This window comes from Mobula hypostoma, chromosome 4 (genome assembly GCF_963921235.1).
Source record: "Mobula hypostoma chromosome 4, sMobHyp1.1, whole genome shotgun sequence".
Lineage (NCBI taxonomy): Eukaryota > Metazoa > Chordata > Chondrichthyes > Myliobatiformes > Myliobatidae > Mobula > Mobula hypostoma.
Window position 1 is genome coordinate 104,668,951 of NC_086100.1, and position 15,840 is coordinate 104,684,790.

A 15,840-nucleotide genomic window follows, 5' to 3' on the forward strand; every position below is an offset into this window, starting at 1 on the left:
AAAAATGGGGTTTAAAGAACATCTCTGAGTTATTACTCCTAGGTCATTGTCTATATTACTCCGAAGTCCATCACCTATTAATAAGATTCTGTGTGAGAAAAGACAAACTTAGTACTTCGCCATAAAAATGAGATAGGCTCTCAGTTGTGGTGGTGGCAGGGCGGGGTTATAATCACCCGCTTTTCATTGAATGGTGTCAGAACACCCCCTTACAAGAAAGGGCACAGATTTTCTAACTCATTCAAAAGATAACATCTCCAAAGTACAGCACCAGTTCAGTACTGTTCGCGGTGACAGCTCGATTACAAACTCAAATTGATGGAATATAACTTGAACCTGAAATTTGTTGCTTACTGTCCCTCCAGTCAGTGAGTCATTTCTCTCTTCTCCATTCCCTAACCCCAACCCCCCCCCCCCTTGGTAGACTTCTCGCCTGCAAATTGGGGGAAGAACAGAGTGGAAGGTCAGACCTGTGCAGTTGAGCTCCATATAAACTCTGCATATGTTTGGATAGTAGCTGTTGACAATCACGTATAAAATACTAATGATATTGAAGGTCTTATGATTGAAATCATTGTTAATATATCATCTGATTATCAAGGCAGTCACTATAAGGAATTGTGCACTCTGTTTATCAAAGGTTTTATAGAAGATTCTTCTGTGAATCTTCTGGTGCATTTGACTTAATTCAGTCAAATAATTTTGTCAAAATTTATTTCTCAAAAGGTAAACTGATCTATTCATGAGTGCAATCTGAACTGGAAAATATTTTGTGATTAAAATCTAAATTTATTTATCTTTAATAGGTGTTGTTCTTACGTGGGTAGACGCGGTAATGGTCCCCAAGCTATATCCATAGGGAAAAACTGTGATAAATTTGGCATCGTGGTTCATGAACTGGGCCATGTGATCGGGTTTTGGCATGAACATACAAGACCAGACCGAGATGATCATGTGACCATCATTAGAGAAAACATCCAGCCTGGTAAGATTCCACAATCATGAACTATAGGTATGACTGCAATTTATTTATTTATTCACTAGCAACAGGCTGTATTTGTTGCCCATTGGGAGCAAGCTCTTCTGTTAGATCAGGGGTTCCCAGTCTGGGGTCCACAAAGCCCTTAGTTAATGGTTGGAGTCCATGGCATAAAAAAATTGAGAATTCCTATGTTAGATGAATGTATGTCCATAAAGAGTGACAATATTATGCACAGAGTGAACTATTATCTGAAGTGTATGTCAAGCTTTGAGTGTTATGTGACGATTAGAGTTGGGTGAAGGTCCAGTAACTGTTTACAGAAAGAGTGGTAATAGTCCAGGAGCGGGTGAGCTGGCCAATCTTATGGCAAAACTGAGAGACATCAATGTAAAGTTAAAGGACTAAACTGCAAATATTAAACTTAATGGGAAACTAATACATGAACGTGCAACATACACAAAATGCTGGAAGAACTCAGCAGACCAGGCAGCATCTATAGAAAAGAGTAAACTGTCAATATTTCAGGCGGAGACCCTTCGGCAAGACTCTTTTCCAGCTGCCTGGCCTGCTGAGTTTCTCCAGCATTTTGTGTGCGTTTTTCGGATTTCCAGCAACTGCAGATTTTCTCTTGTTCATGAACGAGCAACAATAGCTATTATCCAAAAATAAGCCCAGTATGCTGGAGGAATTTAGCAGGTCAGGCGGCATCCATGGAGGGAAATAAACAGTCAATGTTTCAGGCTGAGACCCTTCATCAGGACTGGAAAGGAAGGAGGAAGAAGCTCATTGTTGGGAAAGGAGTACAAGCTGGAAGGTGACAGGTGAATCCAGGTGTGTGGGTAAGGGTGGGGGGAATGAAGTAAGAATCGCTGAGGTGATAGGTGGTAAAGGACGGGAGAAGGAGGAATCTGATAGGAGAGGAGAATGGACCATAGGAGAAAGGGGAGGGAGAGGTGATAGTCAGGTGAGAAGAAGAGAAGTGGTAAGAAGGGGGCCAGAGAGGGGAATTGAAGAAGAGGGAATCGGGAAGGGGAAAAATTAGCGGAAATTGGAGAAATCTATGATTATGTCATCAGATTGAAGGCTACCCAGATGGAAAATTAGATTTTGCTCCTCCAACCTGAGAGTGGTCTGATTGTGGGAATAAAGGAGGCCATGGACTGTCATATCAGATTCGGAATAGGGAATTGAAATGATTGGCCACTGGGAAATGCTGCTTTTCCAGATGGAGCAAAGGTACTTTAAAAAGTGGTCCCCAATCTACGTTGGGTCTCATCAATGTAGAGGAGGCTGTATCAGGAGTACCAGATACAGTAGACAACACCATTAGATTCTTAGGTGAAGTTTTGCCTCACCTGGAAGGATAGTTTGGGGCCTTGAATGGAGGTGAGGGAGGAGGTGAATGGGAAGGTGTATCCCTCCTTCCACTTGCAGGGATAAGTGCCAGGAGGGAGATTAGTGGGAATGGACAAATGGGCAAGGGATTCACGAAGGGAGCGATCCCTGTGGAAGATGGAAAGTGGGCAGAGGGGAAGGTAGAGATGTGTTTACCAAAAACTGTTGCCTATAAGACCATAAGACAAAGGAGCAGAAGTCGACCATTCGGTCCATGGAGTCTGCTCCGCCATTTTATCATGAACTGATCCATTCTCCCATTTAGTCCCACTCCCCTGCCTTCTCACCATAACCTTTGATGCCCTGGCTACTCAGATACCTATCAATCTCTGCCTTAAATACACTCAATGACTTGGTCTCCACTGCCACCCATGGCAACCACCTCTGGCTAAAGAGATTCACCACCCTCTGGTTAAAAAAATTTCTTCGCATCTCTGTTCTGAATGGGTGCCCTTTATTCCTTTAGTCATGCCCTCTCGTACTAGACTCCCCCACCATGGGAAACAACTTTGCCTCATCCACTCTGTCCATGCCTTTCAACATTCGAAATGTTTCTATGAGGTCCCCCCTCATTCTTCTAAACTCCAAGGAATACAGTCCAAGAGCGGTCAAACATTCCTCATATGTTAACCCTCTCATTCCCGGAATCATTCTGGTGAATCTTCTCTGTACCCTCTCCAATCCTTTCTTAAATAAGGAGCCCAAAACTGCCGACAGTACTCCAAGTGAGGTCTTACCAGTGCCCTGTAGAGCCTCAACATCACATCCCTGCACCTGGGAGGCAACACACCATGTGGGTATCTCTATCAGGCTCACAGAATCTCCAGTCCGTTCCTCTGACTATGGAATCCCCTATGACTACCGCATTCCTCTTCTCCCTCCTTCTCTCCTGCACAACAGCGCCAGGCTCAGTACCAGAGACCCGGTCACCGTGAGCATCCCCTGTCAGGTTATCCCCCTCAAATAGCACCCAGAACAAGATACTTGTTGCTGAGGGGAACGCCACAGGGGTGCTCTCCACTATCTGGGCAATCTCCTTCCCTCTCCTGACAGTCACCCAGTTTTCTGACCCCTGCAGCCTAGGGATGACTACCTCCCTGCAGCTCTTGTCTATCGCCTCTTCACTTTCCCTGATAAGCAGTAGGTCATCAAGCTGCAGCTCCAGATCCCTAACACGGTCTCTGAGGAGCTGCTTCTCGGTGCACCTGGCGCAGATGTGGCCATCAGGGAGGCTGGAGATCTCCCAGGATTCCCACATCTGACACCCTGAGCAAAGCACTAACCCTGCAGGCATGCTATCTAATTCTACAGGGACTCTTATTCATTAACACAGGACCAGGGTTTCCAAGCTTTTTTTTAAAAACATGGACCAATGCCATTAAGCAAGAGTTGTGTGGACCCCAAGTTGGGAACCCCTGCCTTAGATGCTGCCTGACCTACTGAGTTCCTCCAGCATTTTATGTGTGGTATTCTGGATTTCCGGCATCTGTTGTATTTCTTATATTTATCCAAAAATAAAACTTCTTTTGTTAGATATGTTCCTTGAGGTCAGGGATGGCCTGCTTCCATTCTTTTTCTTGGAGTTCTGAAGTGACTGATGAAGGTAAAATAGGACCTGCAGACTTTGTCATAAGTATAGCAGGAAGTACTTAACAGGGTGGACAGGATGGTTTAGTAGGAGGAATGTTTCTTCTGCCATTTCTGTTGAGCTCCTATGCATTCCTGATACCTGCACTCAAGGATCTCACTCCCATCCTGAATTTCACTTGTTTTCCACCTGAGCAAGCACAGCTCAGAAATTCCCATGAATCAGGAGGAATATTCTGAAATTGTGTTCTTGGACCTTCTGGTTATCTGTTGCTGTGATAGAGTGTCTGCTTCAGTAGTCTGGTGTAATGATTGACGTGGCCTGCCTATTGGAACCAGCAGGGTCTCAGTGCTAGAGGTTGTGGTTTCCTTATCCTGCCAGTGGATTTGGAGAATGTGATTGAGAAAGTATTTGTAGTTTTATTCCATTGCTTTGAGATGGTCCATATCTCAGAAGAGATGGTAGATTTCATACTTTTCTGCACATTATTGAATTGAGACATTTTATGACAATCTATTGGTTTCAAGGTCAACATTAATAAGACTTCCTTTTAAATTGAAACCAATAAATTTGATTTTATAGATGCTATAATAGGATTTGAACTTTCACCTCTGGAGTGTTTGTCAAGGCCCTCGGTTGGAGGCTCAGTAATTCACCTATTGTGCCATCACCACGCCCTTTAATAGAAGTTGAGGCTTACCTCAACGGTAATGCATCTTCTCTTCTGCATTCATAATTATTATTTTTCTTTTGGCGTGTGCCTGTGTGTGTGCGAGTCTGTGCTTGTGCGTACGTGCGCATTTGTGCGTGGTCGTCTATGTGTCCATGCGTGAATCCATGATGATGGATTTTTCTTTTTTTTTAATTTTATTTTTATTTGGATAAGGAATTCACAAATATCATGTACTTTTTTCACACATATAACCTTTTCCATTTTTTTATATGTATAAAACTATAATTATTTATACATTCTTAAGTACACATTGAGATGATATAAGAGAAAATTAGACACTTAAATAGATAATTATGTACTGTGGTAATTGTAATCTATTAGGCTAAGTAATGGTATTAGTTGTTAAGAAAAATGGTAATAATAGTTTCCATATAACTCTTCTGGACCATTTCCACTGGTCCAAAATGTTGTATATAAGCCTATGTAACAACCATTGTAGGTGTTTATATCCTAATTTGTTCATGCTTGCTCCTGCCCGCAGACATAATTATCCAATCCCTATGTACTTAATTTTTTCATTTTTTATCCCTTTCCCAAATCTTTCCCTTTACTTGTGTTAATTCTCTATTTTCCAAAAGAAAACAAAAAAAAGACATTTAGACTAGGGGTGCTTACGTTAGCAATATTACTGTGTTGATGAGAAGAGCAGTATAAATCATTAGGAGAGTCATCTAAAGTCTGCTCGCATTGGGGTTATATATTCAATCCATTTATTCCACATTTGATAAAATTTTTCTTTTTGAATTCTCAGGGAGTAAGTCAACTTTTCCATTTTAAATATTTCCAAGATAATTTCGTGCCAATCTTCTAATGTAGGTGGTATTGGATTTAGCCACTTTCTAGTGATTGATTTCTTACTTGCTGCTAAGAGGGTCTGCAGCAACTTTATATCTTCCTTCTGTTCAAGAAATAATACAGATGATAGATTTTTCATGGCTTTTTCCAAAGTGCAGAGCAAGAGAGAGAGAGAGAGACAGTGTGGCACACTACTCCCCACACAGACATTTTCGCAGCATTTTCTGCTTGTTTTACGAGGTTGAATTGCAGTCTCGACACTCAACCTGCCATGGATGGAAAGCATGCTCGGGGGCGGACCCGACCAGTTTCGAACCTGGGAACCTCCGCATCCGGGTCCGGCGCCAATGTCGTTGTGCCACCAGCCGGCCCGTCTGCATTCATAATTTTAATTGAAAATGTTTGTATCCTTTAGCTTGAGCAGAAATTTTTAGTTGAATGTAGTAGGGAAGGACTTTACAGTGGGATTTGCTGCTCATGATATGATAATGAGTTTTCATAGGAGCACAAAAATTAAAAAAGAAAAGGAACAGGAGCAAAAGGAAACCAGGAAGCCCACGCTGCCAATCAATGAGATTGAGCTGATTCAGTCTTGGCCTCAGATCCCGTCTGTCCCTTGTTGTTTAATTCTCTGTCTTTCTCCACTGTGAATCTGTTCATTGATTCTATCTGCACAGATACTGTGCAGAACAGTATTCCAAAAACTGACAACTCACAGAGAAGAAGTTCGTCCTCATCTTAAACTCAACTAAATGACCCATTATTCTGAAATTGTGTCGCCTCATTCTCAATACTCTCTCTAGGTTAAACATCTCAGCATTCACCCTGTCTTATCCTCTTCAGTATCTTATCTGCAGAGAAACATATGCAGCTCAGAACTTCACAGAAACCAGCACCCATTCATGGACTATGACTATACTTCCCACTGCCTCAGTAAAGCAGCCAGAATATCAAAGGGCCACTCAGCACAACCATTTTCTGTTCCTTTTCTCTCACTAGACAGAAGATAAAAATGTCCAAAAGCATGCACCACCACATTCAAAAGCAGCTTAGATCCCACTGTTATAATACTTTTGGTTGCCTAGTATGAAAAGATCATCTTGACTTCACAATCTACCTCGTTGTAGTCTTGCATCATATTGTTTGCCTGCACTACACTTTCTCAGCAGCTGTTACACTTTATTTTGCATTTTGCTCTACCTCAGTGCACTGTGTAATGATTTGACCTGTATGAAAAGTATGCAAGACAAACGCTTCACCGTGTCTTGGTACCTGTGACATTCCAATTGCTAACATTTTTTCAACAAGTCATAAACACAAAAGATTCTGCAGATGCTAGAAATGCAAAATACCACACATAAGTTGCTGGAGGAACTCAGCAGGTCAGGCAAACTCTATGGAGAGAAATAAAGAGCTGACATTTTAGGAGTGATGAAGGGTCTTGGCCTGGAATGTTGGTTCTTTATTTCTCTCCATAGACGCTGCCTGGCCTTCTGAGTTCCTGCAACATTTTTTGTTAGTTTCAACAAGGTTATGCCTCATCTTATTGTGTTTCAAACAACATAGACCCAACCCGCTCAACCCCTTGCTCCCAGGAATCAACCAGTGAATTTTCTCTACACTACCTCTAGTGCAAGCATGTACTTAAGACCAAAGTACTCCAGCACTCTTAACTCTAGGAGCTGTCGCACCAGCATATTTTAAAGTTGCATCAAATGTTCCTTACACTTGTACTCCATACTTATTGCAATAAAGATTAAAATTCCTTTATCCTGCCTAATTACTTGCTCTCCATATTTCATCAAATTGAACCCCAGTTCATTTTATACTATATAGTATGAAATCTCACTCCATTTGAGTAATCATTTTCTTTCTCGTTCTTCCTTCCAAAATATAATTTATCCAGATTAATAACTCTATATAGAACAGATAATAACTGAAGGATCTCATAATTTATGTCAAATTAATTCACAAAACCAGGTGATGGCACCCAGTGGCTCTTGAACTTTATTAAGTTTTCAGTAGCTACCATGATCCTCAGGTTAAAGTTTAAAGAAAAACATTTGAGAGTTGCCAATTGAGGACATTTTTAGTTTCTGATTCAGTTTAATTACATTGTTGCATGATCCCTGAGCACTAACTTACATGAGCATTTATAATTGTTGCATGTGATTTCTGTATGTTTGGTAATATTTTCATGTTGTATATTATTGGCCAGCTGCCTGCACCCTGTCATCCATGATATCTGCCTGCCCACACATACCGTCTTCAGCTGAAAAGGGCTGGAGCACCTCCCAAGCATTTATCAGCCATCAGGCAATATACCTTGATTAGCTCCGGCCTCTAAACCCCCATAGATTTTGAAAGTCTGGCAGCTGTCAAAACACTTTTTTATCTGCTTTTTAAACACCTCTTATGCAGGCGTCTAAAAACAATTCAGAGATTGATATAATTTTTTGAAAATACTTAAAATTAACTGAAAAACCATAAGATGCATGCAAATAAAGTTCAAAGTAAATGTTATTATCAGAACATCTAAATGTGACCATATACAACCCAGAGATTTATTTTCTTGTGGGTATACGCAACAAATGTATTAGAATGGAAACCATGACAGCTTCAATGCACGGACTGGCCAGCTAGGGCATTCAACCGGAGTGCAGAAGACAACAAACTGTGCAAATGCAAAAAAGAAGCAGCAATAATATAAATAAGTAAGCAATAAATATCGAGAACATGAGATGAAGTATCCTTGAAAGTGAGTCCATTGATTGTGGGAACATTTCAATGATGGAGCAAATGAGGTTGTGTGAAGTTAGCCCCTTTGGTTCAAAATCCTGATGGCTGAGGGGTAGTAACTGTTCCTAAACCTCTTGCAAGTCCTAGGGTTCATGTACCTTCTTCCTGATGGCAGCAGCGAGAAGAGAACATGGTCTGGACAATGGGGATCCCTGATGATGGATGCTGCTTTCCTGTGACAGTGTTTCATGTAGATGTGCTCAGTGATTGGGAGGGCTTTATCCATGATAGACTGGGCCATATCCGCTACGAAACAGCAAAAAAATAAAATAAAACAACTCCCTCACTCAACTGCACTTCCACAGCATTGGTAATCCCTTTGAAATGAGCGGTGTTCCTTTCCATAATCCAGCCATTCAAGGTGAGCAACTACAGGACTAAGGACATGAGGCAAATACAGTGATCACCATTCGGCTCAAAAATAAATGTTATGAAACTGCTGGCTCTCCATTGAGTCCATTTTTATTTTGCTTATTTGATTTTCTGAGTAGATTTTACAATTTTGAAATAATTTACTAAATTACATGTAATCAAACTGGTCACAGTTGTGTAGTCTGGCTTAATGTAAGATACTAGTTTACATAAGACTGTAAGACATAGGAGAGGAATCAGGCCATTCAGCCCATCGAGTCTGCTCCACCGTTCCATTATGGCTGATCCCGGATCCTACTCTACCCCATACACCTACCTTCTCGCCATAACCTTTGATGCCCTGACCGATCAGAAAACTATCAATTATCACTTTAAATATACCCACAGTCTTGGCCTCCACAGCTGTCTGTGGCAGAGCCCCAGATTCACTGTTCTCTGGCTAAAAAGTTTTCTCCTTACCTCTGTTCTAAAGGGTTGCTGCTCAATATAGAGGCTGTGCCCACTGCTTCTGGACACCCCCACCATAGAAAATATCCTCTTCATGTCCACTTTATCTAGTCCTTTCAAAATTCTATTTCAATGAGACTCCCCCACATTCTTCTAAATTTCAGAGAGAACAGGCTGAAGCTGCCAAACGCTCCTCAGATGTTAACTCCTCTGCTCCTGGAATCATTCTTGTGAACCTTCTCTGGACTCTCTCCAATGGTAACACATCCTTTCTGAGCTATGGGGCCACAAACTGTTGACGATACCAGAAGTGCAGCCTGACTAGTGTTTTATAAAGCTTCAGCATTATCTCCTTGCATTTATATTCTATTTCTCTTGAAATAAGTGCCAATATTACATTTGCCTTTTTTACCACAGACTCAACTTGTAAGTTAACCTTCTGGGAGTCTTGCATAAGAACTACTATGTCCCTTTGTACCTCTGATGTTTGAATTTTCTCCCCATGTAGATAGTAGTCTGCACTTTTGTTCCTTTTACCAAAATGCATTATCATACATTTCACAACACTGTATTCTATTTGTCACTTTTTTGCCCATTCTTCAAAATTGTCTAAGTCCTTCTGCAATTACATTGCTTCCTCAGCACTACCTACCCGTCCACCTATCTTCGTATCATTGCAAACTTTGCCTCAAAGCTATCAATTCCATTATCTAATTCATTGACAAACAATGTGAAAAGTAGCGGTCCCAATACTGACCCCTATGGAACACCACTAGTCATCAGCAGCTAACCAGAAAAGGTCCCCTTTATTCCCACTTGCTACCACTTTCCTGTCAGCCATTCCTCTATCAATGCCAGTGTCATTCCTGTAACGCTATAGGATTTTATCTTGTTAAACAGCCTCATGTGTGGTACCTTATTAAACACCTTCTGAAAATCCAAGTAAATGACATCCACTACCTCTCTTTTGTCCACCCTGCTTGTTACTTCCTCGAAGAACTCTAACAGATTTGTCAGGTAAGATTTCCCTTTACAGAAAACATGCTGACTTTGACTTATTTTATCATTAGTCTCCAAGTACCCCAAAACCTCATCCATAAAAATAGACTCCAACACTTCCCAACCACTGAGGTTAGGTTAACTGGCCTATAATTTCCTGTCTTTTACCTTCCTCCCTTCTTAAAGAGTGGAGTGACATTTGCAATTTTCCAGTTCTCTGGAACCATGCCAGAATCAAGTGATTCTTGAAAGTTCATAACCAATGCATTCGTTATCTCTTCAACAACCTCTCTTGGACGTAGTCCATTTGGTCCAGGTGATTTATTTACCTTAAGACCTTTGAGTTTGCCTGGCACTTTTTCCTTTGTAATAGCAATGGCACTCAGTTCTGCTCCCTGACACTCATGGACCTCTGGCACAGTGCTAGTGTCTTTCACAGTGAAGACTGATGCAAAGTACCCATTAAATTCATCTGCCATTTCTTTGACCCCATTACTACCTCATCAGAAACATTTTGCAGTGGTCCAATATCAACTCTCACTTCCCTTTTACTCTTTATATAACTGAAAAAAACTTTTAGAATCCTGCTTTATATTAGTTGCCTTTTGTTGGGTCCCCATATTGTCCACACACTTCCTTTTGTGTTGGTCAAATGGTTAAGGCATCAGTCTAGTGATCTATAGGTCGCTGGTTCGAGCCTCAGCTGAGGCAGCATGTTGTGTCCTTGAGCAAAGCACTTAACCACACATTGCTCTGCAACAACACCGGTGCTAAGCTGTATCAGCCCTACAGCCTTGGACAACATCGATGGTGTGGAGAGGGGAGACATGCAGCATGGGCAACCGCCATACAACCTTGCCCAGGCCTGCGCCCTGGAAACCTTCCAAGGCACAAATCTATGGCCTCATGAGACTAACGGATGCCTATTTGTTGGGTTTTAAAAACTTTCCAATCATCCAACTTCTCACTCACTTTTGCTACATTTTATGCCATTCTCATGTCTTTTATGCAGTCCTTAACTTCCTTTGTCAGCCACGGTTTCCTACCCCTACCATTTGAGACCACCTTTTTCTGTGGGACATACCTATCCTGTGCCTTGTGAACTATTCTCAGAAACTTCAGCTACCTCTGCTCTGTCATCATTCCCGCCTAGGCAAGCTCCTCACTCATGCCTCTGTAATTCCCTTTATTCCATTGCAATACTGATAAATGTGACTTGTACCTCTCTTTTTGCAGTATGAATTCAATCATATTATGATCACTGTCTCGTAAGGGTTCCTTAACCTCCTTAATAAAATCTGGATTATTACACAACACCCAATCTAAAATAGATTAGATTTGAGCCTTTCTTCAAGTAGGCTCAATCATAAGCTGCTCTAAAAAGCCATCTCCTAGGCTTTCAACAAATTCCCTCTTTTTGTAATCAAACACCAACCTGATTTTCCCAATCTCTTTGCATCTTGAAGTCTTCCATTACAATTGTGACATTTTCCATTTTCCATATTACATGCCCTTTCCAGCTCTCTTTGCAATCTCAGTCCAACATCTTGGCTACTATTTGGAGGTCTATATATGATTCCCATAATGGTTGTTTTACCCTCGCAGTTTCTTAACTCCACCCACAAAGATTCAACATTCTCTGACCCTATGTCCCCTCTTTCTAAAGAAGTAATTCCATCTCTTACCAACAGAGCCACACCACCGCCTGTGCCTTCCTGCCTGTCCTTTCGATACAAAGTATATCCCTTGATGTTAAGCTCCCAACTATGGCCTTCTTTCATCCACGACTCAGTGATGCCCACGAGTTCATCCATCTTATTCTGAATACTATGTGCACTTAAATACAGCATCTTCAATCCTGCATTCTTTGGCCTTTTGAATTTTGCCTCTGTGGTACAACTTAACTCTTTGCTCTGTCTGCATTTGTACCCAATCATTGGCTTGTCCTTCCTTATATTCATATTACATATTATATCATCTACCTGTAAACCTGCTGGCTCATCCTCAGCTCTATCATACTGGTTCCCATCCCCTGCATATTAGTGTAAATTACTCCCAACAGCTCTTGCAAACCTGTCTGCAAGGATATTCATCCCCCTTGGAATCAAGTGCAGCCTGTTCCTTTTGTACAGGTTACACCTGTCCCAGAAGAGGTTCTAATGATCTAGAAAGCTGAATCCCTGCCTCCTGCTCCAATTCTTCAGCCACTCATTTATCTGCTACCTCATTCTATTCCTATCCTCATTGTTGCATGGCATAGGCAGCAATCCCAAGATTGCATACATAGCCATGAGGTCATCTGATATTAGATTCCAAAGTAACCCATAATTGTCTTCTGAGCATAGTTTTTATCCTGTGGGAACATTAGTAGTAGTGTGATCACTCGAGTCGAGTATGATGCTCTTCTAAGGGGCTGTCTATTGGTGGGTCCTCAGTTGGCTGTAGAGGCCGACTTAAATTCCATGTATTCTGGTACAGTGTGGGCAGGAGCAAGTTGTGATTTCTTTAGTCGTTGCCCCTTTTGGTAGTTCAGTCTCTCCTTCAGGAGCTGCCATTATTTCTCTACAGCACAGTGGAGGTCATTCTCGTATAGCACAGTTCCCTCTCAAACAGATTTCCTCCAGGTGTATCTTGTCTTCCCACTGTTTAGATATAATGTTGAATTTCTTCAGGCTGATTTTGATGTTATATTGATGATATGCTGTTGGTAACTTGTGGGAACATCACAGGAAGATCAGACAGGTTGGGAAGCATGACTATAGAAGTACATTCTTCTGATTTTTCTCCATTTGGATCAATGAAGGTAACAACAAAATGAAGGCAGATAGGTTGGGGAGAGGGGATGTGACTGTTGGAGCTGTCACAAGTGATGAATGACGATATGCTGGATGCAGATGTTAGGGGGATAAAAGCTCTGACGAAGAGAGATGATGTGCAGAAAATGAAGGACATACTGTATGTGTGAGATCTCCATCAGTCACAGCAGAGGAAAGACATTTTCCTGGAATAAGGAGGACACTTCAGAAGCTCCAGAGCAGAAGGCCTCAAATTGAGAACAGATAAGGCAGAAAAGGAGAAACTGAGAAAAATGGATAATGTCCTTGCAGGACACAGGAGAGGAGAAAGTCAGTTGATGGTGTTATAGAACATCTGGGTGGAAAGTTTAGCACAAAAGTTAGAGACACAGAGACAAAGATGAATACTTACAGTGAGACGTGGAAACACTTTCTGGGCAGCAAACAAAACTACTAACTATTCCGTTAATTACAATATTTCTGGACAATGATCGCTGCAATCTGCAGCTTGTAATTTCACCTTGAGGACTGTGTTCTTAAAGCCTCTGCATGACCTAATATCTTTGCAGTATCTTGAAGGATTCAGCAAACTGGACACATGGGAATGCAGGTACAGCCATGGTGACCATTGCTGGAGCGTAGAGCGCACTTGGGGCTGGATCGAAGGGGTAGAGGTAGGCCCTGATAGCGAAAAATGAACTGATGTTTGGACAATTTAAACACCAAGCTAAAAAACGTTTGTAGATTAAAAAGATTAAGGCGCCAAGGCTGAGGGAAAATGATGAACCAGTTTTCAGCTCACTACTCCGCAAGGTTTACTTGCCTCAGCGCTGAACTGACTCTGCAGCTGTGGTCTGCAACCATCGGCAGCCACTTCGGGATGGACTGGCTCCATGGCTGTGGTTTGTAGCCATCAGGCTCCTGTACTGGCTTCACCCTCCTCAGCAGGGATCTGGCCCTGTGACTGTGGACTCACTTTCTTTTCTCTGTGGTTAATGTTCTCTGTGTTACTTGTGTACATGTTTATTGTTTGCATGATTTGTTCTGGTTTTCCATACATTGTTGGTCTTCATGGTGTATGTTTTCTTTTAATGTGTTTTATTTTGTCTCTTTGTTTTGTGGCTGCCTGCAAGAAGACGAATCTCAAGGGTGTATATAGTGTACATACTTTGATAATGAATGTACTTTGAATTTTGAACGAAGATCTGGAAAAGGAAGAGAGAGTCTGCATGATTTTCGGTGGAAATTGCAGTAAACTACATTGGTGCTGCTTCCTGAACTCATGAGGAATTTTAACAGTTTTTCCACTAACTTGCACTGTACCATAAAATTGAACTATCTCTGACACTGCTGTTCGTAGCAGACAGGTTGATCATTACAGGTTGATCATTAGTAAGAAATATTTCAGTCATTAAGTCATGATAATGAGGCCATTTTCAGATTAATTTTTTAACACGAATGTGAATTCAAGGTCTCCAACATGGGTTTCTTGGACTCAATAAGGGAAAGGGAAGACTGAGTTTCTAAGTCAGGTTACACATTATTACAAAGGAGAAAAACACACAAAAAAAACCATAGGCTGACATTAGAGAGAGGAACAGTGTTAACAATCCAGACCAAAGATTTTCTGTCAGAACTAATTTCCTGGTGTCCACAGCAGCTTTGTCTATTGTTCATTTCAAATGCATGAAGATTTTTTGTGAATTCCAGAGAATTTAAAAAGCTGACATCATCAGGCTGTGGTTGGGTTTGTGCAGTGTATCATATCCTGGAGATGTTACTTACAATGTAATGTAGTGTTGAGGTAGGATCTGTAGGTGCACAAGAGACATCTGGAGGATAGAGAGGAGAACAGCAGTGAGCAGAACAGAATGGAGAATTGCAGGTATGGAGTCAATGGAGTGACATCAACGTCACATGTGACATTACCAGTGCTTGGGATTTGCAGACACAAGTTCCTCTTTCTGATCCATCTGAAAGAACAGTATTTCTGTAGGTTCACATTGATAAAATGCAGATAGTTGCACGGTTTGGCAGATTTCTTAATGAAGGGAACCCCCAGGTGGATCATCTACAAATGCATTCCATGTCACTGTAAAAGTAACTTTAGAACAGAATCTCTGTCCTTGGTCCTTTCTGGACCTTTGTGGGAAATATGTTAAGTTTATCTCAGATGGCTGTATGACAAGGATGAATGTATGTAAATATTGTCAGTTCCTCCCGGAATGGCAAAGAATGTGATGAATTGGCTCCCAGATTTGTCTTTCCAATTGTAATCAGACAGCTAGTGGATGCCATCAGGTGCACCTAAACTGCCGATTTTGGCACTGATGCAGCAGCTAGGGACAATATCATCTGTAAATAAATCACAGCTAACGAGCAGCCATGAGAAGTAGGTATGTGCTTGATTCTCTGGGATCTGCCATGCTGGGCCACTCCAACAGTTGGAACCTCTGAGTGCCTGAAAGGTGTGGGGTCTGGCTCTCAGGAATTTGGAGATTTATTGTGACATCTATGTGGTGCTCCACAAGAACACTATAATGAGAGCTGTAAGCTGTGTTATTAATCCACCATGTTAAAAAGCACTATTCTGAGGCTGTGTCCTTTGGTCTTAGACGCCCCCACCAAAGGAAACACATCGGTGGGATGTGGATGCTCTAATTGCCCTTTTGAGAATTGTCTGCCCTGCTGCAGTCCTTGTGCTAAAGGCTCTCACACACAGCTGTTACGAGGGTGCTCTTGGACTTTGAACCAGCAATAATGAAGTATTGGTGATATATTTTCAAGCTCAGAAAAGTATGCGACCCAGAGAGAAACCTACTTGTTTGAGATTAATTCCTATTGCCTCTTAAGTTAGGAATTTGCTTCTGGAGAAGTTGGGACAGAGTATTTTAGCAATAGGCATAAAGCAATTGAAAGTGCCAGTTAGTGTTCA

At 41.6% G+C, this 15,840-nt stretch overlaps 1 protein-coding gene across 1 annotated transcript in view; it reads left to right on the forward strand.

Annotated features, from left to right (window-relative positions):
- tll1 (tolloid-like 1) overlaps window positions 1–15,840 on the forward strand; it is a 408,920-nt gene that overhangs the window by 176,578 nt on the left and 216,502 nt on the right. The window contains exon 7 of the mRNA XM_063046335.1: window positions 807–985. Coding sequence (XP_062902405.1) covers window positions 807–985 — 179 coding nt within the window. The remainder of the gene's footprint in view (window positions 1–806; window positions 986–15,840) is intronic.